Here is a 12,977-nt window from a genome sequence, read left to right on the forward strand (position 1 = left end):
GAAGCTATGTTGAAATTCAAATGAGGCTTAAAGACATAAAAAAAGAAACACTATATGAAAGGCATCCATTTGGAATCACAGCTATTACATGGACACGACTCTCAGAGAGCCAAAGACTAATATGAAAAAGCACTATGGACTAGGTTTATCCATCTAATAGGTGCAAAAAGAGGACAAGAAGCAGTGAGTTCAGTGGTGCAGTCCAGGATATACGCTTGAGAATGACTAGGGTGGGTCATGCCGAGGACTTTATCGCTAACACGTAAGGTGCCAATGCCACTCCAGTTGATTGACAGGTCACTCCGTCTCCTGCGCGATGATTGTTAATGCGAGCAATTAATAAACGTCTTTCCAGTGAGTGACGGCATAACGATGCATCCAAAGAGCATGGCCTACTGTACATTCAATGAAAATATAATTCACAGGTAAGTCGTTTCCAAATGAATCATTGTTTTAAACTACTGGCAATATGACTGTACATGCCACATACTATTCATCTGAACAAGGAACTGTGTTACTTCTGCCAAGAAAACAATGTGAAGAAGTTCTTCAAAGTCAGTTCAACAAGTGTTGGAGAGGCTTCCAAAGGAGCTGTAGGGAAATCTCCAAACCCAGCATTCATCATGAGACTGATCACATTGATCTTACTAACAGATGTTGGCGAGAGACCCAGCATGATTCCATTTTAGGCAGAAGAATACAACTCACTACTGTCGTAAAGACTGCCTGTCACTCAGATCGGATCTCTACCACTGGGCCTGGCAGTTGGTGAAGAACATCCTACAGTCATCTCATTTGATATGGCACTCTAAAAGAAGGTTGTGCAGTGTTGGATGGCAGGGCTGCCTTGAAGTGCACAGTTGTCCCCAGACTTGGTGAACTCCATGGTCTTGGCTGCTCTGAGAGCTCTTGGCACCTCCGTAGAGAATTCAGGCCTAGATAATGCAAGGATAGAAGCTAACATCTATGGTCCAGCAACATCAAGACATATTATGAACTGCTGGAAACGTTAGTCCAGGCCTATACAGAATCTACTCACATGTAGCTCTGTATGAATGGGTTCTGGAAGAATTCTTCATAGAGAACCAGCATATGAAAAAATGTAATACTGTAGATAAAAGTTCTTTTTAAGGTACAACTATCCAGATTACCGGAATAATCTAATTTAATTATGTAAAACAATGCAAGCTATGAAAAAGATCTAAATATCCACCCATATATGTCTGATTTACAATGTAATCAGCTTCACTGGATTCCTTGCCTCCAAGAATGTGCATTTGACTGCTAAAATTTTGATTTGAGGTCATCCAGGAAATTAAATCCATTTTTAAAAGTAGACATTTTAAAAGGTCCAAGATGGCTGATATAAAAACCTTGAAAAAAATGGCAACAAACATTTTCTAATTTGTTAGGCTGTAAGGTTTGCAAAAATATATAGTTTACCAAATCTCCCCCCCAAAATCCTACGAAATTACACAAGGAACCTGACTATTTAAAAGACAAGGTGTAATATTGTTTTTGGCAACGAGGGGCCACAACACTTTTCTGGTACCGGTACACGCTGCAACATTACTTTTAGCGTTTGGTGTGTTTATAATGGTTTTGCAATGCTATTGCTCTAGGGGCAAATGAGTTTGTACTTCTATTTGTCCTGCATAAATAAATGTATGTCTTATACATATTGTATTTAACATTTCTTTTGTCATGTCTAACATCTTGTGACGCTTCAGCTCTGTTTTCACAGAAATTTGCATCAATATCTACAAAGTACAGTTTCACTCTGCAAATGCCTTCCTGTTCCCTCTCCATTACATGTCTGTCAGGCATCTTCATAGGGTGAGATGTTTCACTTTGAGTAGTTTATCTTTAAAAGTGTATGGCAGTTAAAGCAAGTGTTGTATGGCCAAGAACACACGGATATACATGATTTCCTATGAGATATTTGTCTTTACATTACAACAACTTGGAAGTTAATGAGAGGCAGGGAAGTGACCATGTTCCACTTTGGAGATTCTGCATATATAGCGTATTAAGTGGAATGTATGCTATGAAGCAGCATCATGAAGTTGCATACATGACAGCGTCTTTAATGTCCATGACACACTGCTAAGAAACACGGTCCCACCCAGACGTACTGAACGTTGCAACATGTGGTTCAGTGCAAAAAAAAAAAAACACACACACACCAAGCCCTACTTTAAGTGGTTGCCATGCCAACGCCTATGGTAACTAGGGAGCTATTTAATGATCTTTCTTGTGTGCGTGCGTGCGCGTATGTGTGTTTTTTTTATGGATAGTACTTTAAAGTGTCTCTGGTAGCACTCATGCATAATTAAGTTGTCTCAAAAACAGAGAAGGAAAGCCTTTAGGACTTTTTTGTTCATGTCACAATATGAAAGAGTGTCAAGAAAGGGAAACACAAACCAGCCTCAGAGAGGACTGACGGGTGCAGCCTCTGCAGTGGTTTGGATGATTAAAGATGCAATGATAAGCTTGGCAGCTACTTTTTTTTTGTATTCAAATGATGCAGTTGGGAGTGGGCGGCGGTTATCTATTAGATTTCTGCACCACAGATGACTAAAATAACTGCAAAAAAAATGAAACAAAAGGAGGATTGATCTGTTATATTCAAATCCTCTTGTTCCCTGTTCGGACATCCATTAGCTTTGAGCACATGCATGCTAAAGTGCTTTACTTAGTCAAAGCCAATAAAGAATGAAACTCATTTGTGGCTCCCAAGGGGCTGAGGGGGAAAGCACGGCAAGAAGGCCTCACCTCATGATCTCTACGTTGGGGTTGTTCTCACCCCTGAAGAACTGGTTGCTGCGGTCTGTCCTCACCACGTCTTTGTCCACCGTGAACTGGACCTTCCTCCAGAAGTCACTGTGCTCCTCAGGGCTCATGGACAACCTGGCAGGGGGAACAACGCATAACGTAAATTAAAGACCCTGTAGGGTGAATTGAGAGATTTGGTTGTAAGTACATTACACATGTTTAAGGATAATTCCTGAAAAGATGCAGAAGTATTTCTCATTTGTGCAGATAGTCTGCTGGCATGTCCACTGTAGAGTGCCTCGTTGGCAGCTGTAACTGCATGCACATCATGCAGGTAAGGTGGAAGCGTGAGAAGAAGACAAAAGAAAAAGTCTGACATGACATCCAGCATGTCCATGGGGGCTTTGTGCTGGCACGGCTCGTTGTTATGGCATGAAAAATTCCTGCTCTGAGCTGTTGAGATATATTCCAGACTTTAAACAGCTATATTTGTGCAACTCAGACATGTAGGTATGTTTGGTCCAAAAAAAAAGAAAGAGATACTGGATGAATTTTTCAGCCATTTCAGCGGACACGCCCACTGCGTTTGAGATGCTTGATGTTCCATAATTTTGAATGCTTAATTTGTACTTTGCGATGTTTTAGTTTATCATTTGTCAGGGTTGTTAACAGCATTCTACTCTTTGGTGTGTCAAATTTACAAGGCATTTATTTTCACTTTACAGGGACTTTAAAGGGGGCGAGCTATAAAACCCCCATACATCCTCCTCGCACAACTATTTGCACTGTGCAGTCGTTTATGTTATGCACTAATGTAGTCAAGTCTTGACAAGCAAAAGGGATTTAATTAACACTGTTTGTTTTGCACGTAGCCCCGCCAGGAATAATAAGCAGGCACCTGATGCAATGCCATGCAACTCTTTAGTAGTGGTCTGTTTGTGTCGCCAGGCACCTCCCTGCAACACCTTCTTCTCTTTTACATGCTTCCATATAGTTTTATTGCTAAGCAGCAATGATTCAGCTAAATGTATCCTTGTTTACATGGAGACTTCATAAGATGCACTGGAACAATCTAATGAGCAGTCTTTACCCAAAGAAATGTATTATCATTGTTGACCACTATTGTTTATCATACGGTATGTATTACATTAATAACATTATTACTGCCATATCTTACTATACATTTTTAATTTAGTACTGGTGGTATCATAACCAAAATTATATGTCTAAAAAATATATTTCAAAGAATCCTCCACTTTTTAATTTTTTGTATTGACACTGTTGTGAGCGCATTTTACACTTTCATCATTTAGTGTGCATGTTTTAGTGTGCTGTTTTTGATGGAGTTCCATGCCACAGAAACAATTCAATTCCATCCATGGATGAATTAAATACAATATTTGCATATGTAGATGTGTGGCATACAATATCATACTATATTTATTACCTCCTGTAGCTACGGAAATGTTTAAAATGTTCATCTACTGTTCTTTATGACCCCCCCTCTGTTTTGTTTTTGTGATAAAAATAATAAAATAATAAATCGTATATCAAATATGATACATGCTGTGTGTATATTGTTGCTGTGACACACTCAGGGAACTGACAAGATATCTACTGTATCTGTAAATATTCTGCATATGTACAACAAAATCTCTCAAAACCTTCAGGTTCTACAATAAGGAAAGCTCAAATGGCACTGAAAATCTTCCCTACTAAAGAAAGTCAATTTTTGGTGTGTTTTGCATTCAAATCTTTCAGAAAAAAATCCCTATAATGCTTCAATTGTAAAATAATACATACTTTCATACATCAATATAAATATTATTGTGTTTCTTGTTGAACTGCACTGAATAATCCCAATACATTTTTAATCACACAGCTTGTGTATTGAAGTGTATAAAGAGGTACCAAATGCTGTGGCCAGTCAGTGAAATATACAGAGCATGAAAATCTAATAATTGAGTTTTGGAAAATGTCAAAGAATGACATGCAGCAGGTACTTACTCCAAGATTAAGGAATTTAAAACATTGCTGACATAGTTTAGCTAACTTGATTTCATGTACTTTTCTCCACTGGACGAGAACAAGCCAACATTCTTCTTCCCGCTTCAAGTCACTTTGTTGTGTGTGTGTGTGTGTGTGTGGGAAGGGGGGGGGGGGTGTCTCAAACAGCTGTTACGTTTACACACACGGCCGCTCAACTTTCACTGGCAAGAAGGGTGAGGCTGAGGAGCCGTGAGAGAGGCGAAGAGGCATGGGCCCTTCCCACTAATAACCGATGAGAGGCCCGGCGGGCTGATCAACTGACCAACAGCCCTTTAAAAGGATCCCCATACGAGTCAGAACAAAAGGGCTTTAATTGCATTGATGGGACAACTCTACATGTTAATAGGCCACGCAGACCAAACCTATCAAATTATCAGCCTCTTTACGGTCACGTGGAATTATGTGCACACTCAGCCTGGATGGAGTAGAGGTACTCGTGTGTGTGTGTGTTTATGCATACCACAGCTGTTTTTTTAACTCTTACTGACAGGAGAATATGATCTGATAAGCGCTGACATGTTTTTTCTCCAGGGACCTTTTATTTCGCACCCGCCGACTCCCGTTAACACTTCCCTCATTGTTCCTATTGATTGCTCAGCGCCTGTGATGAGAAGCCACAGCACACTCACATATGGTTTAATGTTTGACTGAGTGAGCATTTGGCAGACAACAACACGGCCATGTGACAGTTGAGCCGCCACGTAAAGTGCAGCGACTACCCATAACAAATCTCCTCCCAAATTAATGAAAACAATCACAACATTTCACCTCCTCTGCTGGACGTCGTGGTAGTGCGTCCGCTTCTGGAGCCTCCACGCCTCCCTCTCTTGCGAGCTCGAGTCATAACTGTAGTAGTGCAACAGGAAGGGCCACACCTCGCCACGGATGGATGGGTCGATACCCCCGAAGAAAATGGCCTGGTACAGCACAAACACAGTGAGCACAAAGAGTCAGTTGTGAAATCAAGAGGGGGTCATGTGTAATGTACCGGAGCGTAACCGAGACATCAAGGCCTCGTGATCTGCACTTGCATATCTCCAAATCGGAAAAAAAGATCTCATACCACATGCCAACTCGTAATTTCTTAAAAGTCATAAAACATCCTTCATTCTGCCATTGGTCAGGGTACGCCGTGAGATCCTGGAGGTTCAAGTAAGTTATTTCAAACTAAAAAAGTTAACCATTCCGTGTGTTGATATGCTGCGTCAACGCAGCAGCGTAGGCTACACTCAAATACCTTTAATACCTTCATCTAAACACATGATCAAGATAAAGTGTGCAGTCCATTTACAATTTTGATGAAATTGGATTTTTCATTTGTTGCACTATGACGGGGTTTTCGGCAAAAGTACATTGTGTAGCCCATTCAAGTTGATTCCGTCATTCGGTGGCTGATGTCAATACGAGTAGCGAATGTGGACCTTTGGTGCTAGTCCGAGCTCTTGTCATCATGAAAATGTAGCAGAACTATAAACTCTTAGGTCTTATAATAAGTGGCTAACCACTTGCAAACATACCAGTAAGACTCTTAAAATGCATTGACATTTGGTAGAGTCATTTTGATCAAGCACATTCTATTGTCATGATCACATTGAGCATTTTGCATGCGTCCCTGAAATTGGTGTCTACCCTGTCACAATGGGGTAACTTGCCCTTTGGGAAACCCTCTGACGTTTTGTCTTTGTCTTTCTTCTATGGAGCCTGGAATAGTCAAATTGCAGAGGAAATATTTATGTTTCATAATTTTCTTCATATCATGCGTGTAATTGGATGTTGTCAAGCTAACATATCTACACTGTCATTGTGAAATATCAATTCCTAAAAAATAAAAATAGAACAATCAGAAATTTGAAATGTAGCATATTTGTTGTGTGCACAATGTGTGCACAATGATCTTGCTAAGTGAATTGTGTATAGTTCCACCATGGGCTCATTCAATGCTAACATGAGCCCAAAAAATTATTGCTAAAATGTAAATAGCCAGCAACAAACCTGCTTCTCCACTTCTATAAACACTACTCCCAATTCAAACATCATCATTTTACAACATATAAGGTTTTTTACTAAATATTTGAAAAAGTGGCTTGTGTATTTGTAATGTACTGTATTATTTCTATTTTTAACAGAGAAGTTGTGTTTTTTGTCTTCTTAGTGTGTCAGGACCTGTTTAGTCCAATTATATGTTTTTATTTATTGTGAGTCTATGCTATACTTATATTTTTGTATTGTATTGCTTTTTTAACGTCATGGCCAGGGGACTACAGAAGGAAAATAGCCTTATGGCTAATTCTGGCTTTTTTAACTCATGAATTTCTATGTGTTTTATTAAATTGCACTGTCCCCCTTTAAATAAATCAAATTAAAATCATTTAGAGGTTAACTCAATCCATTTTTAAGACAGCCAAGTATGTTAACATTGTTAGTACTATTCACAAAGGCTTCTTAATGATGACAGGTTGACTGTGGCTGGCAAACATTTGAGGGTGTACCTTGCCTCTAGTCCAGTCAGCTGGATTAGGCTCCAGCTCACCAGCGACCCTAGTAGGGATAAGCAGTATAGCTAATGGATGAATGGTACAAGTCATCTTAAGGTTTCACTGCCTCACAGTGTCAATTGATCAAAACTGAGCATTATCATCCTGATAAAGGCAAACTTGAAAAAAAATACAGCTCCTGTACTGGATCTTATTAGATGTGCACCTAACATGTACAAAGTACTCTAATTATGAAACCTGCGCATAGCCCAAATAAAAAAAGCTTAAGTGTTCTATTTTTTTGTAGAGAGAGAGAGAGATAGGGAGAGAAAAAAAGTCATCACGTAACCAAGGCTGAGTCATTGCAGTAAAAGCTAAACGTTCAAGTGAGTCAATCCTAGAGGTCTCAAATGACGCACAGTGTGTCACTGGTCATGAGACACGAAGTGAGATGATTTTTCAGTGCTGCCTAAAAGTCAAGATTTACTGTAAAAGGCATAGTGTGAATTTAATAGTTTTAAGCCAGGTCTTGTATAAAAGAAATCCTGAAATAATCCAATTTAAAGTAATTCTTTCAGCTTTCTTGCAGGGGGCTGTGAGAGGATTATTACCTTGGTAACATCTCTCACATTTGGACATTTTACAGTCACATTGAGAAGGTTACGAGCAAGACAGGCTTTATGGTAGGGCTACTTTGTGACTGACAAGCTGTTAACATGGATGATGGCAGCCTTCCATCACACTTCAAGGTCATGACCAGTTTTTACGGAATGAGATTCCATAAACCTCCTTCACCTCAAACATACGCACCCACACACCCCTACCTTACGCAGCTTATACTCCTCCTCCACCTGGCCGTTTTGATTGAGGTGTCGTAACCAAGTGGTGACATCCAGCTTCCGGTAGAGCTTCTCCTCGGGGTGGCTCTCGGCCGACGGCAGCGTGGACCTCTGGATGGAAAATTGCATGCAGGACTTCTCATCCGACACCTGCCGCATAGACATACGAGGAGGGAATGATGGGAAAAGGACTGAACAGGCGAACAAAGCATCGGAATGAAAAGGAGCAAAAGATGAAAGAATGAAATAGATTGGATTGATTTAAAGCTTTTATCAACTTCTCACTGATAAAAGTTTGAAGTGAATTGTGGATTGCAATCTCAAAATTTAAAAGGATCATTTACTGCACATTAACTTAGTAAATATTTTTATCAACATAATGTTAGATTTTTTGCTTATAGAAGAAATGTTTTCATTGTTTCAGGGATCCCAAATACGTACACTCCAACACTAAAGGGCAAAAGTTGTTTTTACTAAGTCTATAAGGCTTGCGGCAGACCGAGCGACACAGTCCAACGCGGACAATTGCAAAAATATTACAGTCCACACATTTGCTGTGACTGACCCTCGCACATATCTCATTACAACGTACTTATCTGGAAACAATGTTTTGAGGCGCCATATATAATTTTATTGAACTACAAACAACACAGTGCAATTGTGAAGGAAAAAAGCGGATTTCCTTGGTCACTGTAGCTATATCTTACAATAACACAAAGAGAGGAAATAGGCGAGAGAAAGGAGAGAGTGTGTACATTTCAGAGACTATTTTCTGCGGCAGTGATTGTCCCATTCACTGGCTATTTGAGCATTTCCTTACGACTCTCCAAGCTTTGCTTTTTAGCCAAGGTCAAATACATGTATATACTTTAGGGATGCACAACTGGCAGCATGACAGGAGTTTGTTTTTTAAACCAATTTTGCCAATACATTCTAATGGCTGTCAGTTATACACAGATTTTTGCTATTAATAGGCCAGCACTTATGCGCATATTTAAAATGGCATTTTCGTCATAAATCTGGTTAGGAAGTGCATAGTCCTATGTAGCACCCCAGGAACACGGATAAAACATTGTATCCCCTCCATCATTTAATTTGCCCATCCCTGATATTCTTATGTATAATGTATTGTCGGTACGGGTGACACCAGGCGGCTGAATCTCGCTTGGTACCTGGAAACTGGACATTTTTGTTGACAAAGATCTGCAACATTGTGATGCCATTCACAGTATTTTCCATGAAAAATGGCTGGTGAGGGCCTGTTTGTTCACCACTGCTTGAATTTAAGTTACATTTATTTTTCTTGAATCCATTGGAAAAATTACCTGGTTTTACATTCTAGATTCATTTCCACAGGTAACACCTATTGAAATTGTTAAGGCTGAGGTCTTATAGGCATATTCAGATCCATACAGTTGTTTTCATTTTTATTTCTCTTTTTTCCTGTTTTTTTTTTGGTGAACTTTGTAGACTTTCCCACCTGGTCTTTGAGCTGTGTCTCCCTGCAGCACTTCCACTGCTGGAAAATCTCCGCCAGCTTGTCCAGGCCGGCGTGGTGAAAGTGGAGGATCTTGTACTGGCTCTCTCGGCTGGCTATTACCAGCTGGCCGCTGGTGCACGCTTCGTCACTGCAATGGCGTAATGAGGACATTCTAGCTCCATGTAAAAGATTCCTATTCACCACACCTTCCCTAACAGACCTGAAGAACAGACGCAATGACCTCATGTGACCCAGGTCCACCCGGAACACGCCGCACAGCTGCTCCAGCGCCAGCACCTTCTGTTGCTCCTCCCACCGAGCGCCCTGCGACTGGCCGTTGCTCTCCAGGCTGGAGGCGGAGCTTACCGAGTGGTGCATGAGCTCCTCGGACAGCTCCCTGGGAATGTGGGAAGACAAAAAAAGGAAACTTTTGTCACATTAATTACATATTTACCCTTTTTTTAAAGTGTCTAGATAAATAACCAAATACATAATAAAGGCATGGTATTATTGACTTTAGTCCAGAGGTCCCATTACTTTTATCTACAAAGTGTAAAGAAAAATCTGACTATCTTTCATTCAACTGCCATTCCTCTGTGGCAACCTTGTGGTTTCCAGCTTTGAAACATGAGCGCAAAGTTCTGTTGCGGGCAGGGACACACACGCGGACGGACAGGCACACTAGAAAGGTGGGAGGTCAAGTGTAGCACAAATATAGAAAGACAAGAGCACACACGATTGTCTAGAATGCTACATGACAAACGGGCATAAATGGCTGAGTTGTTGAATTCTAAGATTTAGCAGCTGGTATTATCCTCTTTCCAGCACACATACACACACACACGGTAATGAAGCATAGCTAATGACCATGATGCTCTCTCATTCACGTCTCCTGACATGCGAGTGGTGAGAACCAGAGCAAAGTGCTGAAATGGGTCCAAGCCGCTGATATTTGAAACTTAAGTCACACTTAATTCAAATCATTCTCCAAATTCATTGTTCTTCTTATTGCGATATTTTCTTATGTAACAAATTCACATCAACATTTGCAAGAATGTGCACAAATCCAAAACATGCTTCAAGCAAGTACTTGAGGGACCTCTCTCGAATTTCGATTGATGGGGGCAAGCAACGTCTGACATCCTAAATCCATCCTTGTCTCGTTAAACATTCCCCCCCCATGAGCATATGGAAACCGACGAACACTTTCCCCCGCTATCTGCTGCTCTTGTCTCATGTGTCGCACCACTAATCAAATAAGAGTGGAACTTCCAAAGTCATGCATAGTCTGAAGTGATGCAGGTTTAGCTCAATTTTTCCCCACAGGCAATAATACAGTGAATCAATTCCTTCTGAGCTCACTACAGGCAATGTCTTGCATACTATTTTAACATCTGGTGAAGCAGCATGTGGCACAATGACCGAGCGGATTTTTGTACTTCCCTTTCTAAGTACAAAGAAAACAATTGCATGTTTGTGGTCACAATATAACTCGTGTTCAGTTGAAGTGTAACAGCAGCGACTATCAGATGACCTTGAACCAGTAAAAAAAAAAGATTTCTAATTCAATGGTTATCATCATAAATCTTCCATACAGCAGGAATGGTTTGAATCAACTGTCTGATTTCATACACTCTCTCGCATCACCTGAATTAATTTCATGCCAGCTGTCATCCCTAAGCATGTCCTCCGATCTGCTCCACGCTGGGGCAATGCTTCTTGTGATATTATCAGCTAATTTACAGAAAATTACTGAAAGACACAATTTAATAAACAGTCCAAAATATACAAAGAGTGGGAAATAAACACTGATCCAATTTGCAAGCAGTCAGTGTCTCAGTCTCTGTCTCTCTCTCTCTCAAAAAACAAACAAACACATTTTTTCCTCAAGGTGACAAGGTGATATAAACAGACTGTTTTGAAGAAGGCAGCGGCGACAACCTGTGCATCCCCCCAGGCCAGTCGGAGACCGAGCACTCCAAACCCCGCGGGGACGACTTAATTTAACGGCTGCAGTGAGCATAAGGATTAATGCAATGCTAAGTGTTGAGTAAATAAAGAGATAAACCCAAGAAGCACAACGGTGCGTGACTGTAAATACTAACAAGTGAAGTGTCTTAATGCACTTCTTTTGATCCATTAATTACAATTTTACTTAATTATTTTAAGTCTAGTAGAATACTCCTCAAATGTAAATAATCATTCAGCATTGTCACATGGTCAGCATCTAACAAACTAAAGGAGAAAAGTACTCAAGGTTCAAACCCCAAACCTGAGAACAGAAGAACAGAACACATTTACATTGTTAATGGGAAAATGGTTTCGAATTGCAACCGTTTTATAGGTGTCATTATGTAGTATAATGGCTCTGTCACATGGAAACCTCCGTCCAAAACTCCAAATACGGTCAATTTTCCATTTCCCCCCCCAACAAATCGGTACTATTTGTTTGGCCCCATTTCATCTTTTTGTTTTTAAACATTATTAACCAATATCAAATGTTGACAAATATCTTGAGAACAAATCTATGAACCATCTTAGTTCATCATTGTATTTATTGAATAACACGTCTTTGAAGAAGAAGACATTTGAAAAAAAGTAAATCACAGATATTTGTGTGTTCAAATTATTAAAGGCTTTTTACTAGTTGGGTAGTTGGTGTGAGTTGGCTAATCCTGGCATATTTATTGAAATGTTTATTAATACATACTGTCCCTAATATAAATGAATTATGAAATTATAATGAGCGCAGACTTTGTTGATGTGTATCCTACTGTTTAAATCAATGACAGTGTAGTATTTTTATGTGTGTATAAAATTAGCAATTGATCATTATTTTGGGATGATATACAATTGGTGAGCAAAGATGTACGATAGCAGTACAAGGGATATGACCAACTTGAACTATGTGGCGTTTAGTAAATCAAGCAGGACGGCATTTTGTGGTTTTGGCGATGCGAGAATTCCACCCAACAGCAACAATAAATGAAATAAGTATAGATATGACTAAATTAAAACCATTTATATAATTATAATATAAAGTTTAGAAAAATTCAATTATACACATAATACTTGAAGATTTTATGAAAAAAGTATGAAATATTTATGTATAAAGAGCATAAATAACGAAAGTTTTTTCATTTGTGATTTATATAGCGGGCCAGATTCAAATACTCCCTCATGCCTTGTATGAACCGCATGTTCCCAACCCTACAATAGATTGTGCCGGTGTGCCTAATACAGTGCCCTTTTAATCAGCCCACAAGCGTGCTTCGCTTGAGGCCTGACTGGCAGCAGACAGTTGCTACTTTGGTTAAAAGCGTCAAGAAACTCCTTGAAAAGCTCGGCTGTGGATTCTTC

The 12,977-nt window shown here is 39.8% G+C and overlaps 1 protein-coding gene across 1 annotated transcript in view; it reads right to left on the reverse strand.

Annotated features, from left to right (window-relative positions):
* Positions 1–12,977, reverse strand: part of tbc1d16 (TBC1 domain family, member 16) — a 34,446-nt gene that overhangs the window by 11,058 nt on the left and 10,411 nt on the right. Inside the window, exons 5-9 of the mRNA XM_077555875.1 lie at positions 9,838–10,014; positions 9,618–9,765; positions 8,123–8,287; positions 5,593–5,741; positions 2,776–2,910 (exon numbers count right to left, since the gene is read on the reverse strand). Of these exons, the coding sequence (XP_077412001.1) occupies positions 2,776–2,910; positions 5,593–5,741; positions 8,123–8,287; positions 9,618–9,765; positions 9,838–10,014 (774 nt within the window). The remainder of the gene's footprint in view (positions 1–2,775; positions 2,911–5,592; positions 5,742–8,122; positions 8,288–9,617; positions 9,766–9,837; positions 10,015–12,977) is intronic.

Source organism: Vanacampus margaritifer, chromosome 2, assembly GCF_051991255.1.
Source record: "Vanacampus margaritifer isolate UIUO_Vmar chromosome 2, RoL_Vmar_1.0, whole genome shotgun sequence".
Classification (NCBI taxonomy): Eukaryota; Metazoa; Chordata; class Actinopteri; order Syngnathiformes; family Syngnathidae; genus Vanacampus; species Vanacampus margaritifer.